Source organism: Hippoglossus stenolepis, chromosome 8, assembly GCF_022539355.2.
Source record: "Hippoglossus stenolepis isolate QCI-W04-F060 chromosome 8, HSTE1.2, whole genome shotgun sequence".
Classification (NCBI taxonomy): Eukaryota; Metazoa; Chordata; class Actinopteri; order Pleuronectiformes; family Pleuronectidae; genus Hippoglossus; species Hippoglossus stenolepis.
Genome location: NC_061490.1, coordinates 15,245,620 through 15,267,226, shown reverse-complemented (window position 1 = coordinate 15,267,226; position 21,607 = coordinate 15,245,620). Strand labels below are relative to the sequence as shown.

The window sequence follows — 21,607 nt, the reverse complement described above, 5'->3', positions numbered from 1 at the left end:
TTTGGAAATGTGAAATTTATTTCAATCGGAACACTGCAATGAAACTATTGCCTCCAGCCTCGTTCTTATTTCTGAATGGAATCACAGAAATTAACAGCAATGTTCCAGGACTCCCACAGATGGATTCCTAGCCGTAATCGTAGATGTCCTCCACAGTGGATCCTCTTCCAACACTGGATGCCGAGATACTGCCACATAAATCTGAATCGCTTGCATTATCATCTGAAGTTGTCTTTGGTAAATGACGAGCCATGAAACAGTGTTTAAACAATATTTATTTTAAAATTGACAGTACAAAATAACAGAACAAAATTAAGACATTTGACAGGTAAAAAAGTTTACAAATTCAATGGGTTGATTAAGTGGAGCAGAATAACAGCTGGAAGATAAATGTCTTGAAAGGAACATGAAGATCTCAGTCAGGCTACAGTGATGGCAATGTTTTTGCCAAGATGTCATTCATCTGCTTTACACTCATGCAGGTTAGGAGCACTTGTGCCCCCATTAAGTCCTGACCATTGAGCCCTTGAGCCAGGGCTGCAAGCTTCGGTGACTTGAACTGAACTATGGCCTCACCAATACCGTTGCCATCGCTGTCATGCAATAAATTTATATTATCCTCCATCGGTTTGTACTTGCAGAACAGGTTTTGTATTTGACTCACTTTCACATCTGACGGCAAGTTTCTAACAAACAAGCACGTCTGAGCAGCTATATTTGAGTGTAGGGTTTGTCCGTCCTGTGTCCTAAGTAAATCGGATTTCCTCTTTTGATTTGGTTTCATCCTCATGCGCCTCCTGGGATGGGTTTTAGCCATCATGTCCTTCATCTTGTCCTTAGTGATTGATGATACTTCAATGATGGCAGAACCCACATGGCACCCATTGAGATTTATTGCATAGTCATTATCCTCAATGCAGTTAAAAATAAGAAAAGCTGTGTCTGTTCTGTTGCCTTCGTTGTCCAGCAGGTGAAGTACATTTTTGTGTGCAATGTTTGGACATTGAAACAATTCCTTTATTTCAGTCTTAGTCATCTTTTTGGGAAGATTACAGGCCATGACAATGTAGTCCATTCTTGGAGATAAGGTAGATGATGAGTCACAGTATAGTCTTGGCTTTTTTATCCGTTTATTTGGAGACAGATGGTCAGACCACCTCTTCCTCAGCGGTAATGTACGGAATGTTTGTTTGGGGTTTGCAGTTTCCCTAAGGGGGTTTGGGTGGGCCTTCCCTCTCATGCCATTTTCACATTCCTGAAGCGCGCCGGTCCACATCTTCTCAGTTGCTCCACGTACCTCCACACAGATGGGCCCCAGGAACTGATTGTTGAAATGAAGAGCATCGCATGCAACGTCCGCGTTTGCAAACTTCACAAGGCAGCCATGGCCGGGTCCCAACTTCACATTCACCATGGCTTCCTGTACTTCCAACCCTGTGAAAAAACAGCATATGTCCTCTTTTGTAGCTGAGGTTGGCAGACCAAAGAGCCTGACATAACCGGGGCTTGAGTCCAGAGTTAGTTCTGATGTCCTTACAAAATCACACGCAACAGATTTGCTGTCTGCATTGGGGAAATCAGTCATTTGCCCCGCCTCACCGTTTTGTTCAGGACTGGATGACTGGAGCCTTTGAAGGACAGTGCACATCCCGAGGAGAAAGGCAGTATTGGGATCAAGTGTGTGCACTACTGAAGTTTGTAGAGTTGCAGTATTTTGATGCAAAGGCTGATGCCGTTTTGCAATGCGGGGATCAAGAGACCGAGCAGTAGAGGATGCTAGATTTAAAGTATTGAGATCATGTGCATTCAAAGAGGGCCAATTTGCATCCGGGGATGGTTGAGGACTCTTGACACCTTGTTGGGTGGGGGAGGGTTTATTTTTATTCTTCTCTTCCGGTCTCTTAATTTGTAACTTCTCCTCCTTCCTTTCCATCTGCAACTTCACATCCTGCGTCTTCGTCTGCAACGTCACATCCTTCCTCTTCATATGCAACTTCTCCTTCTTCCTCTTCATCTGTAACTTTAACTTTAGCTCCAGCTCCTCCATGCTGCTGATGTGTAGAGTCACTTTAGACCCCTTGAGCAAATCTCCAGTGTGCCGCATGGCGAGTTTGGCATCTCGCTCGGTGGTAAATGCAATAAAAGCCTCTCTGAGACTTCCTCCCACTATGTACACGCCACCATTGGGTATAAAAAGGCATTTAAAGAACTTCCTTATATCTTCAGTACCTGCCTTCACATCGAGCCCTTGCAAGCACAGGATTATGGCCATTTTGTCATAGCCGGTCAGGAGGGGTCTGAAAAATGAGGGCAGACATTGTGAGTAAGAGTCACGAGGCTTTCAGGAAAACATGTGCGTCACACCGAGCACAGAGGAGAAAAGTGAACAATTTTGGGGGGGAAGGAGAAACAAAACAAGCTCGGGTTTTTCTCCTCCATGAAACCCCTCATATACTCACCACAGCTGAGGTAAAAACAAACAACAACACCGCAGTGGTTAACAGGTCGCTTTGTTACGTGTTGTTGCTGCTGCTCCTTCGCCTCAACTTCTGCTGCTGCGGGTTGAATTCCACTGAAAACCACTCAAGCCGTTCTTCTACTTTTTATGTAACGGCTCCGCCTGTTCCCTCCTTTTTTTCACTCACATTACAGTGTGATGGAGGAACATTTTCGCCTCCTACTGGACCGGAGTGTGAGCTGCACCCAGCACATCACAACTGCTATTTCCTGATTTTGTGACATAGAATCTATCTATCTATCTATCTATCTATCTGTCTCTCTATCTATTTCTCTTTCTCTCTATCCATCTATCTATTTCTTTCTTTCGCTCTATCTTTTTTCTTTCTTTTCTTCTCTCTCGGCTTATTTATCTATCCATCTCTCTCTCTCTCTCTCTCTCTCTCTCTCTCTCTCTCTCTCTCTCTCTCTCTCTCTCTCTCTCTCTCTATTCATATTGTTTTCACTCATTAAATATCAATAATGTGGTCCTGAAACCCTAAATCTGAGCTAGTGAACAGCCAAGTAAAAAGGAACTACGTTTGAATTGTTATGATGTAATCTCTCATGAGTTAATTTTATCCTTAATATTCTTTATTCTTTACATTTTTATCATTTATATATAATAAATAGGAGGCTGGTTAAGTTATGAGATAATTGTTAATTAATCTATTATGGAGATTAAATGATTAAGCGTTTAATACTTCTCACTTGTTTGTATAATTTCTCTCTTTTTTATTTACATGTTCGAAATAAATATAAATGAATGAATCATAAATGATCATTTACCTTTCGGTCTATATCTGTTTATTTTGAGAACGTGTTCGGCTCATTTTGAATGAGTGTGTTTTATTTGTTCCTATATTTGACTTTATTTGACACGAACGAACTTTAATCATATACACACGCGCGAGTATTTACCTTTCGTGAACACACGCGCACGCTACGACGTCATCACGCTGAACGCAGAGGATTGTGGGTAAGAGGAAGCCCGTTGTTTACCATGGCGACGGGGACGCTGCGGTTTGTCGCCATCAGACACAAAGTTCGTCTGGTGCTCTTTCTCTTCATTTACGCAGATTCACTTCGCTGCCAGCAGTTTGTTATTCCCTTCAGGGCTCCGGCGGACTGTGGCGCGCAGGAGCTCTTCGACATCTCCAGTTTGTCGTGTGCGAGGTGCGGTTCAAATCAGCTCGGCAGCTCAACAGGTCTGTTACCGCCTCAGCACATCGTCCCCCAGCACCGATTCACACGCGATACACAGCCGTTAGATACTGTTAATAGACTTACAATTTAAATTTAACTGACGCTGTTGTGAGGTAGCTATCAACACACGATGCAGAGAGGCCACAGTGACCCGGGTAACAGTTAGCTCGGGACAAATGTGGGATAACACAGACATTTCAAAGATGAACATGAGGGCCAGACTAATACGAATGTAAAGAAAACATTAAAAAGGGGAATTCAACCTTAAAGCGTAACGATATCTTTGTTGTTTGGTTTATAATAGAATAAAATCAATACCTAGTATATGTGTTTCCAGAATCAATACAGTATCATAACACATAATATCATGACATTGGGAGGTTTTTACATTTTCTTACTGCTGTGGAGACTTCAGTGCTGTTTGGAGGAGGTGGGGTTACAACCTCGTGGGAGTGATTTAGTTTTTATTACCATCAGGAAGGACAATGCTGTGATTTTTTAATAGACTAATATGTGAGAACTGAAGATGATATAAACTCCACTAACTGTGTTCTGGTTTCCTTCCTATTTTAGGACTGACCTGTGTTTGCAAAACAGGTTACCGAAGTGTCACCACTGATAAGGCATCCCTTACTTGTCAACTGTGCCCCCCCGACCAGCCTGTATGTAGAGTTTACACTTAATATCTCTATTTACTGTGTAGCTCACATTCTACTCTGACATTCCATCACACAATCATCTCAAACCTACAATACACTGTGCCTTGAGGTATGTTGTGGTTTTGTTATTCTAAATAAAATTGAAATTAAAACTGTCTTTTTACACACAGGCAGTAACGAAAGACGGGTTTGGGTGTATTCGCTGTCCGGGCAGTCTCAGTGATGAGGGGAAGTGCCTCTGTCCACCAGCCCGTGTCCTGGGTGAGTCACTAATAACACAACTAATTTATAAATATTTAATGTCGAATTTACTCACTGCAAATTGAACAACATGAGGCAATGGCTTTGATAATTGTGTGTTTTATGTATACAAATACAACCTTTTTTTCCCCAGTGGAGCGAGACGTCAGTGGAAAACTTTTGGATGAGGCCAGGTGTGAAACATGTGATGGAAACATCAGTGCTTTGTCTGTGCCGAGCAGCAGTGGAGACAGGTAGTGTGGAAGTTACAATCAGCGCAGGATCATATAATAGGTCACAGAGAGTATGAGCACTGAAGAAGATTATTTAGATTATTGTAACAGATCATTTGTTATTGTCTTTCAGATGTGAGAGATGTCAGGCCACCTTCATTGACACCTCCTGTATGTGTAACCCTCCAAATATCCTTGTGAGTTCAGTCAACCCACGATCCCCAGTACTCTCTAAAACCATGTGCACACACCATTCAGTAACAAACTGATAGAACACATGTATCATCAATGGTTCCTATGTATTTTACAGGCCGGAGGATTATGTTTCCCTCCAGGCAGCCTCCCCACAAACGTGAATCCCAGTGTCACCTATGCCAAGTTGGTGAGTCACTCCTCTCCCCTCCTCTCTCACCTACTTAAATCATTTTTGTTAATTCTGACGTCTTCTGATTTATGTTTTCTGTTCTGTTCCTCTTGTAGAAGTTCAGTGTCCAGTCCGCCTGGTTTGTGAAGAACCTCTACTCTTCATCAGCAGCCTGTCTTGTAATTATATGTCTCCTTTTATCCCTTGTCACAAATATTTTCATAATATTGTCATAGGGATCAACTTCTCGGTCTGGACAGCAATGTACTCAGTATGATACGGGGGGGGATATTTTGAGTGGATGGTTAGGATGTTCTGCTGGTATTTATGGCAAAAACATAGACATATTCAATACAATACAAATTAACCTTAAATTGATGCCAAATGTTTCTTATAACAGAGCAAATCTAGTGAAATTATTCAAACAGTCTTCTAGTTGAACAACTGGAAAACAATTGACGTATGTTGATTGGTGGGATTTTAGTGTATATTGTTATTATCAGGGGGCCCCTAGGATTTTTCTGAGGGGTGAAATGTGTGATTACATGTGTAAATAAATTGTGTGTTTACAGGTCTTTTCCAACCTGACAGCGTGCCAGGCTCTTGGGAACATGTGTGTGATGAACATGCACTCCTTTAGTGGCGTGTCCAACGATGCCTGTGGTCTCTTCAACTCCATTTTCAGATCAATGGCTGCTGTGAGCTCAACTCAAGACATTTCCTACTGGTACTCACAACACTCTCCTTGCTTATATGTATAATATTGTACAATCTCTACTGATTTAGAATGATACAAACAAAGTTTCATCCCCATAAACCCTTAATTTAGTTTTACCCAGAGATGACATTAAGCACTTTAATGTTGTTTCTTCAGGAGAGCTAATCTGCCATGGCTTTACTATGGGGACGAACCAGGACTGGCCAGTCGAGTGCTTCAGACCGATCCAATTCCTGGTGGTTTCAGCTTCAGAGGAAAAAACAAGGTAAGGGGGAAACCCTTATCATCTTCCCCTTACAAAGAAATAAATCTGAGGGACGAAAAGTACAGACATTTTTTTGTTAATCAACATGTTCTTATTTGACAGAACAATGACATTAAGCTGCTTGCAGCTGTCTATAATGTCAGGGGAGAGTTCCTCAGATGGGAACGACTTGGAGGGAATACTTTACAGGTAAGGTATCAATGAGTCCAAATACACAGGAGTATGTAACGCATGCTTGGTTCAACTGGTAGAACAAATCTCACACTCTTCTTTTTTGCATGTTAACAGTACGCATGTTGTTACTCTTGTACAATGTGACGTCCATCTTTAACAGACAGGTTTTCATGTGACACATACAATTTAAAACACACAGATAATTTCACAACACCTCCTCTCTTCTTCTCTTCTTTAAGTTATGTCCGGAAACAGCAATCAAACAAGCAGCAGCCTACAGCTTTGGAACTGCCTACAAAGAAAGTGTGAGTGTCTCGGGCTTCCTTTAACTCAGAGTGCACAAACTCAATGTGTAATGCGCAGTTGTGTTATAAGCTGCATGTGTGTGTGTACAGTGTGAACTCTCGGTGGCAGAGCTGATGGATTCCCACCCCGAGCCGCTGTTCTACGATGTGTTTTTGGATCTTGGTGGTGGAGAGAACAGAAAACTTCTCCCCCTTCCCACACTCGTCTATAACCAGCAATACAATGGACGCTTTGTCAACCAAGGTGCAATTTCATTTTTTATGTGTGTGTGTGTGTCTCTGTGTGTGATATGAATTGTTTTAATATATTTTGTCTCTGCACAGAGAGCATGAAGAACTGGTACCTGTCTCGACGTATATTTCTTGTCGACATGTTGAGTGGAAGAGAGAAGAGTGTGAGCTCTCAGCCCAAAGTCATCCGTGTGGCCAGCAGTGTCAAAATTAGGTGGGCTCCTGTTGTGAACTACACACCTCCATGATAAAAAAAAATATATAGAAAGTCAAATCTTTGTATACGGTTGTTGCCATGGTGATGGTTCTGATGTTTTCCAACATGTGTGTTTGGCAGGTTCCAAATGGTTCCACGAACCCAGAAAGGACAAGTATATCCCCCTCTAATGATTGTAACCTACACAGATGTCCCCATCACGGATATCAATACACAAACTGTGTCTGTGAGTAGATCACACACACACACACACACACAAATGGTAACATGAGTCACTGACTTTATCTCAAACACAAGCTTTGGGTTGACTTATGCGTAAAACCTATTTATCTGTTTCTAGACAACATTTGCTGTGGAGTACGACATGGATCAGAGTGAGGCTCGCATAAAGACAGATGTGAGTAGAAGCCTGAATGAAATGTTGAGGAGCTCTTGTGAATGTCCGAGGACACAATGATGTGGTATCACCCCAGGATTTTTAAGACCTTTGTGTTTACAGACCGCTCTGGGTGTGATGGGTGGCGTGGCCGTGCTCTACTCTCTGCTGAAGACAGTCAGCTGGAAGAGAAGGATCGCCTCTCCGCTCATTGATGCCGGGGTACTGCATCTTCAACGTGTGATAATTTAAAACCCCTCCATCCATATGTTGGTGTAAAGCTTGGAAATAATCTTCGTCTCTCTTATTTCTCCTGCCTCAGACAATGCTGAAGTTTTTGTTGTTTTACGCTGGAGATCTGGCCAACGTTTTCTTTGCTGTCACCGTGGGAACTGGGCTTTACTGGCTCATCTTCTACAAGGTTGGTCTCATTCCTCTGGGACTTTTTTTTATAGGATTGATAATTTGCACATTTGTGTTGTACTTACTGTTTTTACCAGTAACCCATTTCTTTTTTAACTTTTTAAACTTCAATCATTTTCCGAACACGTAACATTTCTTTTTCTCTTTGCATGGACTTTGGTTTGTTTTTTCCTGTCTGCACTCTTTAGACATTAAAGGCAAGTCTTTTTCCTCCTTTACCTCCTTTGCCTCAACATCGTTTTATATACTTAGATTTTGGGTGTGGTTTTTGTTGTCAGCTTTCTTGGACTAAATTTTTTTATGTCTGTTTAGGCCCAACAGTTTGTATCAGTGCTGTTACCAAGGCCTGCTCAGGAGGAGCAGTTTGTGACGTACATTGGTTGTGCCTTCACCCTAAAGGTAAGACAGAACTGATCTGAAATGTTGCTGTGTTGTTTTTGAACACTAGAGGGCGTGCTTCTTTTTGAATGCTTAAAAATAATAGTTTTTCTGTATTTTTGTGTCCTTAGGCTTTCCAGTTTCTCCACAAGCTGGTCATGCAGGTGTCAGTCGATGTATTTCTCATCGACTGGGAGAGACCACGAAGCAAATCTATCAGAACTGTTCCAGGTACAACCATATTTACTGTGATCTTATATTTTGTAGTTTTCCTAAGAAGTAATTATCCAACTGTTTTATTGTGGTCACCATATTTGCCACTGCTTCAGGCTCTTCCGGTGAGCCAAAACGTGATGCTGCTCCGGTCAGCATCTGGAGAACCTACTTTGTAGCCAATGAATGGAACGAGATCCAGACCATCCGCAAGATCAGCCCAACCTTTCAGATCATGGCTGTGCTCTTTTTTCTTGAGGTACATTTTACACACACGAACAGTATTTCTTTTTTTTGCAGCTTTGATTATCTCCCTTCTCCTCATTGCTGGTATGTCACCGTGTGTCGTCCAGGTCCTTGGTTTTTCTAACTTAGCGCTGAGGGATCCCTGGTCAACTCTCACCCGCTCCTCACAGGCGTACACGCCGCCATACAGCCTGATCCTGCGCTACGGTCTTGCAGCTACACTCTGGCTCTGCATCGGGCTTCTGCAGGTAAAACTGCCACCCTTTATAATGATCTCCTTCTTCCTTCACTTTCCCCTGATCTTTTACTTCATGTCTATCTTAAAAAGAGTGAAATACAGTGTAAAGTACATGTGTAGAAAGATCCTTCAAAAGATAATCATTTATCCCTGCAGGTGATTTTCTTCACTGTGTTTTACGAACACTTTGTGGAGGACAAAATTCGTCAGTTTGTAGATCTCTGCTCCATCAGTAATGTAAGTAGCAGTGTGTTTAATATCCATCCAACAATTTTCTGTATCCGTCTGGATTGTTTAATTGGACTGTGTTTTGTCGGTGTCTATAAAGGTATCCGTGCTGCTGTTACCTCAGCGTTGTTTTGGCTACTACATCCACGGGCGTTCAGTACATGGCCACGCAGATACAAACATGGAGGAATTGAACAACAATCTAAAGAGAGAGGCTGTAAGTGTACCAACAGACCACATGTTAAATATCTGTAAAATAACTATGACCTTTCTTGTCACATTCATCCTGTTTCTGCCTCTTTCTGTCTCAAGGAGTCTCTGTGTGGTCAGAGAGGGCTGCTTCCCAACACAGATCTCCAGACCTTTCAGGTGTCGCTTACCAATCGCCTGCGGTCACAGTATGACAGGATTCGGGAGCCACTCATCAGGGTGTGTGCTTTCGCTGCCATGTTTGTAATTCTGTCATAAACACAGAAAACCTAAAAAAAACGAAATAATATATAAAGGGATTCTCAGTGATTTGGTTGATGTCTCCTGTGTTGCAGAGGAACGGGCCTCAGCGGCTGATCGACGCATCTACAGCCAACCCGTTTGAGCAGAACATCAGAGCCTACCACACCATGAACCACTTCCTGGGATCCATTATAGACCATGTTAGTACAAATTCACTTAAATAAACTCATATTCAGAATGTGTATCTATTTGTTTGTACATGAGGTGTTTTCATTGACCTACAATGTTTTGCACAGACACATGGGTTTCTCATGTTGCCCTATTTACCCTAGGCTCACCCTGACATGGATTACATCGTGAAGGACAAGCTGGTGTTTGAGCGGGTCATAGGAATGGAGTTTCTTGAACCCAGTGACAAAAGCATATTTTACAACGGTAACGACCTCTTGGCCTAGACAGGCTGTATGTTTCTAGTTGTGCATATATTTATTTATGTTTGTGTACATGACATAAACACATGTCTGATTGTGTTTCTCACGTCAGATGAGGCCCACTCCTTCAGCGATGTGCTGTTTTATGGGAATGAGGCCACGCTGCTGATCTTTGACACTTTGTTCTTCTGTGTCGTCGACCTTGGATCTCAGAGTTTTGTGCTTGCAGCTGTTCTTACATACGCACAGCAAATGGTCAGTATATGTTGTTTATTGTAATGGAAATTTAGTAATTTGTAGATGTTATATTACACGAGCAGACGTGTATGTGGAAGATTGACCAAAATCTTAAAGGGCAACTTTGGGTTTACGATTATTGCCTCGAGACTTTAACTCTATGGCCTCTTGAAGCCTAAACTTTATGGTATCTCTTGGCATATGGTTGGGATCTCACATTTGGGGTCTCGCTCTTGGGTTCTTCCACAGAGACATGAAGGCAGGGTGTCTCCCACCCTGATAAGACATCAGGAGGGTAATTAATACCTTTACATACCCAATGGGAGGGGGCTGTGGGTTATAAGAACACAGCTCTCATCTCTGTTCTTTGCTCATTTGTACATGTCATTCAGGGGATGTGTACTGTGAGTCCATCTGCAGATGCTGAATTAAACTTACAGAAAGAAGTGTTTGACTTTGTGCTTGATTCACAGAAATTGCCACCACAGTATACAGTTTAAGTTGCCTTTACTGTGTCAAAAACATCTATGTATTGAAAACCATCTCATTCATTACAGATATTCCGCTTGATCCGTAACTTTCTCGGAAGGAAGAACCTCGTCAACAAGACTCTGGTGGATGAGAGATTTCTGATTTAAATTCCCAGCTGAGTAATTTCTTGTGTCAGTGGTAGTTTAGTGCCATTTTTTTCAAACATGTTTACTGTTCACAGCTTGTGCAGCTTATTTTTTGTACTCTACTTTTTCGTGTACAGTGTTTTTACTTCTAATGTTATTATGATGTAAATATCATAATTTTTGTAAAGAGTTTGAATTTTATATTGATTAAAATGTTTTGATATGAAGACTTCTTGAATCTTGTTGAAAGTTTTGTTACTGTAACAATTTATAATTTTTTGTGTTTGCATAAAGATCAATATTGTGATGAAACATAGGTCAGTTTGAGTGGATTCAACAGAAAGACAGGATTTTACTTTTTATCTTTTAGGAAAGAGTTGCTATCTTTTTAAAATGATTAAACTATAAATATATATATATATATATATATATATATATATATATATATATATTTTAATTGTATAAAATGTTACATATTTGTATTTGAATAGTTGACACACAGGTCTTCTAATCTGGTGTGGGATTTATTTGCTCAGCTTAGTCATTATTTTAAAATACATGTAGATATATGAAATAAAATAAAAACATCAACATTAACCTCTACGTCTTTAAGCCTTTTTAAAAATACTTTATTCAACATTGAATAACTAACAAACACATGGACCAAAAAAAATCTACTTTAGGAAAAAAACAAAGCAAATGTGACAGAAAGAACTTGGTTTTATGGACGCTGATTTTGTGTTGAACTTTCTTGATTTTTATTTTCAGGATATAATAAAACATTTCTAACTTCCAATTTAATCGGGTGGTTTGTATGTGTAGCAAAAATAATCCTCTTTCCCCAAAAAGCTTAATTCTCAAAGAATTCAGACTTGTTTTTAATAGCCATAAATCTTGATGTATATTTTTTACGTTGGATAGATATGATGCACTATTTTGTTAAGTAGTTATTTCATTAAGTAGACAATAACATATTTATATGTGAGTATGGGTTTGAAAGTTTTGTTTCTTTTTCTTTTTTGAAGCTTAAAATACTTGAAGGTGTTAATATCTGTTTCATTTGTACAATCAGAGATGGAGGAAACTTATTTCTTGATATTGAAGATCAGCTGCTGGTTTGAAAGGTCTCGTCCGTGCGTGAGAGGCGGGACTGACGTCACGGCTCAGCCAATGAGCGTTGAGTGTGCGGTGCGGCGCTGCGGGACGACACGCAGCTCCAGAGACCGACAGAGAGTATAAAGCTCCGAGGAGGAGACATGAACCCCGCGCACTTATTTTCCTCCCTGTAAGGTGAGTTTGAGCTCCGACATGTTTTCTCCCTCGCGGTGGGTTAGTCGTTGTTGTGTAGAGCAGCTCCGGGGAGCGGCTCTCCTCCGGCTCGGGGAGTGTAACCGGAGCCGGGGCTGTGGTGTCACCTCAACTAGCCGCGCTTAGCACGAACTTGGCTGCTCCACCCGGGTTAGTGACGCACGTCCCGAGGGCTCGTCTGTCCGCGTCTTAGTCTGGCGCCGTGTGTCAGCCCTGCTTTGATGTGACGTCGTGACTCCTGCTAACAACGCCGACGTTAGCCCGCGTTGTGCGTACCTGCTACAAGCTAGCACGGGCTCCTAATGTCAACAAACATGGCAACTTTCGTGCACAGCCCCCGAGCTGGAGCGAGGCCTCCCCTTCTTCCCAGTCTGACTCATGCACTGGGTTAGGGAGGAGAACGGGATGCTCAGCTTTAACCAGGACCAGCCCCTGTAGGATCTTACCTCTACTCCACTTCTGGGAGAGGGATCCCTCACATGTTGGTGTCTCTCTCTGACGTGTCTACGTTTTCCCCCTGTTAATGGGGTTTTGTGGTAGTTTTTTCTCTTGTTGATGGTTTGGGACAGAGGATGTTGCACCTTGTTAAAGCCCTATGAGACAAATTGTGATTTGTGAATATGGGCTTTACAAATACATTTTTGATTGATTGATATTAGCCTAGATTGTCAGGTGAGCTACATCATCTGCTGCATGAGACTATGTGTAGACTTCACTCTGCAGGGCTGCAGATCTACTTAGGTTATGTAATGAGGACACAGTATAAGAAGAGACGCAGCCTGGATCCAGTTCAGTTGGCCATGACCACACAGAACATTTCTCAAGATCCAAATGTCAGGGCTGAAAGACTAATAATAGCGTGGCGTGCAGCACTGCTGACCTGTATTTGGAGACGAGTGCAGAGTTGCAACTCAAGCCAGGACATCTCCCTGTGGAGCCACCTCTAATACGATTCTCTTCAGACGGAACGGTGACTAGTCCTGAAAGGTCACTAACACAAAGTCAGACGCGTTTCCATCGGCCTCAGCACTCAACAGAGATGCAATGTGATATCCTAGGTCTGGTATTCCCCTGTTGAATGCACATTGAGTAGGAAGTGCATTCGAGATAAACAGATAATTCAGGGGAATTTTCCAATTGTTTCGTTTCCTTATACAAATTCTCAGGTACAGGTGGTGATTCAACTTCAAGATCAGTCTGATGGTTGTCAAGTCAGATTCTCTCTCTCTCTCTCTCTCTCTCTCTCTCTCTCTCTCTCTCTCTCTCTCTCTCTCTCTCTCTCTCTCGCGCTCTCAACACGGCAAAGGAAAAACAACACACGTATGGATATAAAGAAAGTAAAAACAGTGAAAGAGAGAAGACAAACAAGATAAAAGTAAATACGATTTTAAGTTAATAAAACAGAATAAGGCCGAATTAGAAGCAAGATTAAAAGGTAGGGGTATTAAACAAGATTCAAGATCATTGATAGTATGGCAACACATTTTCCATTTATTACAAATGATATTTAAACACATTTCACACCATTGCATCTTTTTTTTGGTTGTATCCACTGTGATGGTCTCATTTACTGTATTACACTACATGGGAATGAGGTTTTCGTCTAATGTTATCAAAGATTGATCCCTATGTAAATATCATGGTTAAATGTCAAGTAAATGGCCAGTTAGTGAGCTGCTGTTCAGACAAAATGTACCTGTTTTGCAGGTGCTTATATAAAACCCTGCTGCTATATGTCCCAGCTTCAGAACCTCGTGACGTCATCATTCTGTTTGCACACTGTTTGCCTAATGGAGCTTAGAGGGAACACTCTCTGCTCCAGATGTTTTTCCTGACTGTGTCTGTCTGTGTTGGCTTCTTCAATAGGTATAAAAACATTGGTGGTGAGCTGTTTTTGTGTGTGCGCCTTCACTGCATCGTCAGTCATGCACGTGACATCTCAGTTGCTCAGGGGTTTGCCCCGCTCCAAGGTCTTGGCCTCCACTCTGTTACCATGCCAACAGCACCGGTCCCATTCGGCACACCGACCTGCCTCAAGACGGTTGCAGGGTCACCAGCACTTACGAAGTTACCAGACTGCCGCCGTGCTCCGTAGCTACATCCTCTCACCACCACAGGTCAACTCCATTCTCAAAGCCAACGAGTACAGCTTCAAGGTTTGTGGGGTTTTAATTACTTTAAGAAAACATTAATCACCATCTCTACACCTAAGTTCAAAACTAACCATTTGTATGTGTTGTGATTATAGGTGCCAGAGTTTGATGGGAAGAATGTATCAGCTGTAATGGGATTTGAGAGTAACCAGCTGCCAGCCAACGCTCCCATAGAGGACCGTCGCAGTGCGGCCACATGCCTGCAGACACGAGGAATGCTGCTGGGTGTGTACGATGGCCATGCGGGCTGCGCCTGCGCTCAGGTAGAGCTGATTGTGCTGCTTTGTGCCACTTGATGTGATGTTTACTCTGATTTTCTTAAACTGATTCTTGCATTGTTCAAATTTCGGTATTGGCACATGACACAGTATGCTGGTAAACAACCTCTTATCTAATATGTGGGAAATTTCCATTTTATTTTTATACAAGAACTTCTCTCATTTGTTTATAAGAGGTTGTCCAGGAATTGAGGCCATATCAAGGTATACTTAGGACATTTAGAAAGTAATTCAATTCAATTCAAATGCATTCAGCCCCAGGTTACTTACAGATATTAACACCAGTCATTTCTAAAGCATTAAACATTCACTGTCACTTTAACTATTGTGTATGCCATAAAAACATGCAGGTGTTAGGCTGCACATCTGTCAGAATTAGCCAACAAAGAATTCTTTGGAGGATTCATGGTTTAATGGTCAGCTTGTATATTTATACCCTGTTGGATCATCTTCCTCTCTCCCTCTCTGCCAGGCGCTCAGTGAGAGGTTGTTTTACTACATAGCAGTGTCTCTGCTGCCCCATGACACGCTGTGTGAACTGGAGGCAGCGGTAGAGTCCGGCAGGGCCCTCAGTCCCATCCTGCAATGGCACAAAAGCCCCAATGACTACTTCAGCAGGGAGGCTCAGACTCTCTACTTCAACAGCCTGCGGACCTACTGGCAGGAGCTGATCGATCTCACCAGGTGAGGGCTGGACAACAAAATCAAGGCTGCACAACAGAGTCTAAACTCTTCAAAACCGACACCGTCTCCTGACTCATGTCAATTACACAATTATGTTACAGCAGCTAATTGTTTGCCTTAATGCAATGCCCAGCTTTGGCCTCTCAAAAAGTTTGTCCACATTTCAAACTGGACTCGCTGGTTTGTACCCACACTGATGCTGGCTCGTCTGTTTTGCCAACATTGCTGTTATTGGTCTCAGTTCTCGACTTCTGGCTCCCTCCCTCTATTTCACACACGTTGCCCTCCTTCTCTGTTTTCAGCCCGGGGGAGATTCCAGACACCCGTGAGGCTCTGCTGAACGCGTTCAAGAGGCTGGACAATGATATTTCTCTGGAGGCTCAGGTGTGTAAAATTCCTTGTAAAGGAGTATTGATCCAATCAGGAACTCGGATGTTCTCTGGGTAAAACTGGTGTTTTGACATCAGACCATGTTTCAGACTTGCATATTTGCATTGTGAAATAAGCCCTGGAGCAACACCAGGGATGAGTAATCAACACACATCAGAAACTCAGTACCTGTGACTCAGTTTGCTAAATATTTTGTCAATTTAAAACTTCCTTATCTAATATTATCTTGTACTACAACAGCTGTAAAGTTTTGACTTTAGGGTTGTTATTGTCACAAAGTATAAGCTGCCCCTCTATTGACATTAGTCTTACCTGAAGGCAAGTGCACTGAGAGAGTTTCTATCACATGTTGCATGAGAAACATGTTCATAACATACTGTAATCCTATGTTGTTAAGGAATTGTTTGGCCAGGCTCAAATTCATGACAACAATATTCTGCCAGTGTCCAAAGTCCAAGTCATTGATGTTGAGGTCTGAATCAGGCTTTTCATTGACTTTAGTTTAATGATTAAAGTGGAGGACTTTCACACATATTGAATAATTCACCTTTGCCCCACAGGAGCAGGCCAAAAAAATGGGAACAGCCAAATTGAAACTTTTTTTATGGTCTAAAGAGGAGCTCAGATGTCATTTCTTCAGCATGTAATTTAAACCATGCTCCCTATCTACGCAGGTTGGAGACCCGAACGCTTTCCTGCACTACTGGGTTCTGAGAGTGGCCTTTTCTGGAGCAACGGCTTGTGTGGCTCACATCGACGGATCAGACCTGTACGGAGAATAAATACATACATACATATTAATAAAACTGATAAGGGGGAATATTTCATGTAATATTTCAAGCATTTATTCCTCTCCCCTCTGTTCCCAAAGGTATATAGCCAATGCAGGAGATGCTCGGGCAGTGTTGGGGGTGCAGGAGGAGGATGGCTCCTTCAGCGCTCACACGCTCTCTAATGACCACAGCGCCCAGAACGAGGAAGAGATGGCACGGATAAGAGGGGAACACCCTCTATCGGAGAGAAAGACCGTTATAAGACAGGTAATGCAGCTACTAATTTGCTCCGTGTGGTTGTAATTACACCATTATTTATTTTATTTTATTTTTAACGTCTTTTTGTTTTTGAAAACCAGGACCGGTTGCTCGGCCTCCTCATGCCGTTCCGTGCGTTCGGGGATGTGAAGTTCAAGTGGAGCATCGAACTGCAGAAGCGCGTGTTGGAGTCTGGACCTGATCAGCTCCATGAAAACGAACACACCAAGTTCATCCCACCCAACTATCACACACCACCGTACCTGACCGCTGAGCCTGAGATCACGCACCACAAGCTGCGGCCACAGGATCGCTTCATGGTGAGAGAAGAGGCAGCTACACAAATATCTCCTGTTTATTTGAATGATAAAGGCTGTTAAGTAGGGGATTGTTTGACGAGGTCCTCATTGTTAATTCTGCCTCTGATTGGCAGATTGTCTTTCAAACATGGCCGTCAGCGGGTACATACTTGTTTTGTCAGAACAGAGATGTGGTTGGTGATTCAGAGTTCAGGAACCTTTCATTAAATACTGAATGAAAGTAAGGTACATTTTGAATCTCACTTTTAGATGGGAAAATTTAAATGCACCAGCTAATAACAACCATAACTGCAGCTTTTATCACTCAGTTAATTCATTCTGAGATCTGCCCAAATTCCCCCAAACAAAACTGATAAATGTGCTTTTCATGCTGGCAAAGAAAACAGAAAGTATCATAGAAACAGATGTGCCTTTGTGAGTCTTCGTGGTTTTTAAAACAGAGTGGTTTTTCTTCAGGGGTGTTATCTTGTTTCTGGGCTCATGACTTCATGTTGTGTGGCTGTTTTTGCGATTGTATAGGATGTATTTTTCATTCCGGCGGCAGCATTTCCCAGAATAGATATGTGGTGTGATGTCACAAATATCAGTAACTGATCTATATCTAGACATCTACAGTGAGTATGTGAGTAACATTCCTTATCTGATGTTACACTCATTCATTTCATTCCTACTCTCATGTGTCTGTCCCTGCAGGTGATCGGCTCTGACGGCCTCTGGGAGACCCTCCACAGACAGGAGGTGGTTCGCGTTGTGGGCGAGTATATAACGGGAGTGCACCAGCGTCAGCCACTCAAAGTCGGAGGCTACAAGGTCACCCTGGGACAGATGCAGGGGCTCCTCGAAGAGAGGAAGGCTCGAGTGTCCTCGGCTTTCGAGGATTACAACGTAGCGACCCATCTGATGCGTCACGCGGTGGGAAACAACGAGTTTGGCACGGTGGACCACGAGAGGCTGTCAAAAATGCTGTCGCTGCCTGAGGAGCTGGCTCGCATGTACCGTGATGACATCACCATCATTATCTCTCAGTTCAACCCTCATGTGATCGGAGCACAGAGACCGGAAGGGCAGTCCTGAGCTGGGTTCACACTCACGAGTACACACACTTGTGTAAATGTGTACAGCAGATCTACACGTAAGCAGACACTGTGGACAAACTAAGTTAATATCTGATTACTTAGTTTAATCTCTATTTATGTACAGAATTTGTATGTTTTTAGACATTACTACAGAAGATCCAGTTTCTTATGTTAAGTTAAAGATCACTCTTTAAAATCCTGGATGGAAATCTCTTACACAACATGTTATTTATTACTATAATCTCTGTCAGAGTTTCATACATGCTCATGAGCGAGGCTAAGAAGATGCTGTTTCGAATGGATTCTTGTGCCAAAAGATTCGACCTCCCACTTCTGAAAGTGCAGTTGAAAATATAGAAATTCCAAAGAGGGTGAAGGTTGGGACTTGAAGAGCGAAGAGGCCTTGTGGCGCTGACTCTAACTGGTCTGTGCTACGATAATAAGACACACTCGTCTTCTGCTGTCTGGTTTTGACACAAACATCCCAGGCACAATCCTTTTCACTTTGTGGGCGGTTTCTGCATCTGAGGGATCGATGTTACAACAGATGTTACATATGAGATTAGTATCATTCAAACATACACTTTTTATTCAGTAATTTTCCCTCGAGTGGGTATTTGGATGATGATGTTGACTCCAGCACACTGGATTTCATGTGAAACGACAACTGTTAAAGTGGTGACGTTAAATAGGACATTCATATCCATATTGGATCGACTGTGTAGAACCCACAATGCATCTGATAAATTCCCTTCACATTAAATAATCCTGTTACACAAATGTTTGCTGCTTAAATATACAAAAATACTTTGACCTCTTTGGGTGTTTTTAAAAATCCTTTTAAATGAAATAACTGAGAAGGAATGTGGTTCAGCTGCTTACACCCAATGTTCGGAGCAGGCTATAACCTGTAATGAGGGAATGCAAATAGACGGCGCTTCATTTTAAAGGGTCTCAAAGCAAAAAGGTTGAACCACTGAGCTGGATTTCGTTTTTGTTGAGAACCCAGTGCGCTGGAGTCAAATATTCACAGTACGAGTCCTGAACCCCGTCACTATAAGCAGACTGGTATGTACTGGGCTTGTCTGTGACCCTATCCTGTGATTATTGTCGGGCTTCTTTGCTAAAAAAAAAAGGAATAAAATGAAGTATTGTCCGTTACTTCTTTGGTTGGAGAGACGGTGGTAGATTGAAATCAGTGCATGTGTTAGTGAACCTCTGAACTGACTAACTGAAGTTTTACCCCAGTCAGAGCATCTGGTTAAAGCAGCAACGCTTCATCTTCTGAGGGGTTGGAGTAAAAGGAATTCCTCGTCCGAGCTCGTTTGGGTTAAAAGGGACTCCTGTTGCCCTTATGTTATTTTCCTGGCTGGTCGTTGGCTGTATGAATAACCTTTTCTTACAGATTTTATTTTTCCTGACAGCAGCAGCGGTGAACGTAGAAGCCGACCACACTCCTGACTCTCTCCAGCTTAACACTTTTCACAGGGACGTGTGTTTTGCGCCCAAACGAATGAGCAGAATGTAAATGTTTGCATCGCGCTGTTTGAATATTATTAAAGATATTTTATTAAGCTTTAATGTTACGTTACACATGTTCATCTGCAGTTTTATGTATAAATTGTAACTTATGTGGATTAAGTTTTGTATATGGAGCAGTTTAATAAAACACTGAATACTCACCTGCTGGTACGACTGTTGTGTGTTTTGTTTGACACTGCCTCAAACCTAACAAGTGACAGGACGTCCAGGTCTGAGGCAGCAGTCGTCACTACTGAGCTCACAGTGTGTTTAATGCCAAATGTGGTGTGAGTCATAAAGTTATTGTCACGAGGTGGCAACTTTACCACTAGGTGATGCTGCTGTATCAGGAAGTGACCAGTGTTAAACTATCTGCTCTGGAGAAATGCTACCATCAACGGCACGTGTAACAGCTGGATTACAAAATATACATCAATAAATATTAATTAAAATTAAATGCAAAAGTTAATAATGAGCTTTTTCCATCTATTATCTATATCCTATAAACAATCTTTTTGAGGGGGGGCAATCCCAGCTGTCATTGAGCGAGAGGTGGGGTTCACCTTGGACAGGTCGTCATTCAGACTCACATTCACACCTATGGTCCATTTAGAGTCTGCAGTTAACCTAATCACAATCTGCATGTGTTTGTGGGTATTAAACTCTGTACTTTTGATAATATAAATGATTGATTTTGATTACAAAAAAAACCCCCGACATCATCTGTAAAGGTAAAACTATACATATATAATCTATATATGTTATTATGGGAACAAAATATGGAGATCTAGGGGGGGGCACAATTAACAAAAACTGAGGAAACCTAAAGCTACTCACTTTTTCAATTTATTTGTAATAGAGGGAAACTACCGAGTAATCTCACTGACTCTGCTGAGACGTAGGAAGATTTACTTTAAGACTTTAACGTCTCTTTTTGGTCGTCATCACTTCCAGAGCAACTGGTGGGTTTGTTTATCTGCGATTATCTCCCCCATGTCCTACTTTGGTCACTTCCAGTCCTCCATCACTTCCGCTGCCGTGTGCACACTTATTCCGGGACTTCATAAAATCAGAATGACGTTTGCTCCTTGGGTTTATTTGCATGGTTGTAAGTGGGATTAAGATGCAGCAACAAAGATCAGATCTCACATCCCCATAAACCAACTGTTTGATGTACAGAATCCCAACAGAGGACAGCTCATCAGCCAGTCAAATAAAGGTTATGTCTATGACGCATTTGTGGTTTTAATGTTTAGATGAGATTAGAATAATGAATTCAAAAATGACAGCTTTTATTGATTTCTAAAGCAGAAGAGATCATTTCAATCATTGATTGACAAAATAGAAAAAAAAACATTTTACAAAACACAGAAACTGTCTAAATGCATCTCAGGTTTATATTTAAACAAAAAGAACATGATATGGAAAACTTCAAGTGTCATGGAAATATTTTTGAAGCATGAATTGATATTTAACCTAACAATAAAAAAAACAGTAATCAACAAAATATTTTACATTTAAAATAATAACCATTAGACAAATGGACTTAATCACAGTATTCCATTAACTGACACTTACATTGGCAGTATTATAAGAGTTTTTTATCTATATGTATATTATTTTCTTTAAATTAAGATGCACAATTGATACATTATGTGAGTGTGCAGTCATATTTTGGAATCTCTCATGTGTCACGTATTGTTGGTCCCTGTTTTATTCGTTGAAAATAATGAAAAACAAGTCACAAATCACCCGATGTCTGACGTGTGTTTGTGAATTTTAAGATTCAGTCAACTGACCTTTAAACACGCTCTCTGATGTCTATTGATTAGAGCTGATTGTTATTGTCATGTCATTATCCTCCCTTCCTATTTCTATATTAGGATAAAATCGTTGTC

At 41.7% G+C, this 21,607-nt stretch overlaps 3 protein-coding genes across 6 annotated transcripts; 2 read left to right on the top strand and 1 right to left on the bottom strand.

Moving 5' to 3' along the window:
* Positions 1–257: 257 nt before the first annotated feature.
* On the bottom strand, positions 258–2,643 carry rbm12ba (RNA binding motif protein 12Ba). The gene is made up of 2 exons (XM_035163429.2): positions 2,460–2,643; positions 258–2,297 (listed from the first exon to the last, which is right to left on the bottom strand). Exon 2 carries the CDS (start codon positions 2,270–2,272, stop codon positions 425–427), a length of 1,848 nt encoding a protein of 615 aa, XP_035019320.1. The 5' UTR covers positions 2,273–2,297; positions 2,460–2,643; the 3' UTR covers positions 258–424.
* An 842-nt stretch (positions 2,644–3,485) lies between these two features.
* tmem67 (transmembrane protein 67) lies at positions 3,486–11,177 on the top strand. Of its 2 annotated transcripts, XM_035162550.2 has the most exons (29): positions 3,486–3,704; positions 4,276–4,364; positions 4,532–4,622; positions 4,756–4,855; positions 4,968–5,031; positions 5,145–5,216; positions 5,315–5,377; positions 5,771–5,925; positions 6,073–6,181; positions 6,284–6,370; positions 6,595–6,660; positions 6,751–6,904; positions 6,985–7,105; positions 7,229–7,334; positions 7,449–7,505; positions 7,608–7,706; positions 7,807–7,905; positions 8,096–8,104; positions 8,220–8,306; positions 8,417–8,516; positions 8,615–8,757; positions 8,852–8,992; positions 9,139–9,219; positions 9,311–9,427; positions 9,523–9,639; positions 9,756–9,863; positions 9,996–10,098; positions 10,207–10,349; positions 10,889–11,177. In XM_035162550.2, the coding sequence occupies exons 1-29, from the start codon at positions 3,500–3,502 to the stop codon at positions 10,967–10,969; spliced, it is 2,967 nt and encodes a 988-aa protein (XP_035018441.2). In that variant the 5' UTR covers positions 3,486–3,499; the 3' UTR covers positions 10,970–11,177. The 2 variants fall into 2 exon arrangements, with proteins under 2 accessions (XP_035018441.2, XP_035018442.2); XM_035162551.2 differs by lacking the exon at positions 8,096–8,104.
* A 913-nt stretch (positions 11,178–12,090) lies between these two features.
* Positions 12,091–19,870, top strand: pdp1 (pyruvate dehydrogenase phosphatase catalytic subunit 1). 3 transcript variants are annotated; one of them, XR_004697358.2, is made up of 10 exons: positions 12,091–12,238; positions 14,123–14,412; positions 14,505–14,672; positions 15,160–15,371; positions 15,674–15,755; positions 16,436–16,530; positions 16,633–16,801; positions 16,894–17,112; positions 17,806–18,244; positions 19,616–19,870. XR_004697358.2 is itself a non-coding variant. In XM_035163558.2 (9 exons), the coding sequence occupies exons 2-9, from the start codon at positions 14,182–14,184 to the stop codon at positions 18,184–18,186; spliced, it is 1,557 nt and encodes a 518-aa protein (XP_035019449.1). In that variant the 5' UTR covers positions 12,091–12,238; positions 14,123–14,181; the 3' UTR covers positions 18,187–19,870. The 3 variants fall into 3 exon arrangements, 2 of the variants coding, with proteins under 2 accessions (XP_035019449.1, XP_035019450.1); XM_035163558.2 differs by having other exon boundaries at positions 17,806–19,870; XM_035163559.2 differs by having other exon boundaries at positions 12,137–12,233; positions 17,806–19,870.
* Positions 19,871–21,607: the final 1,737 nt, after the last annotated feature.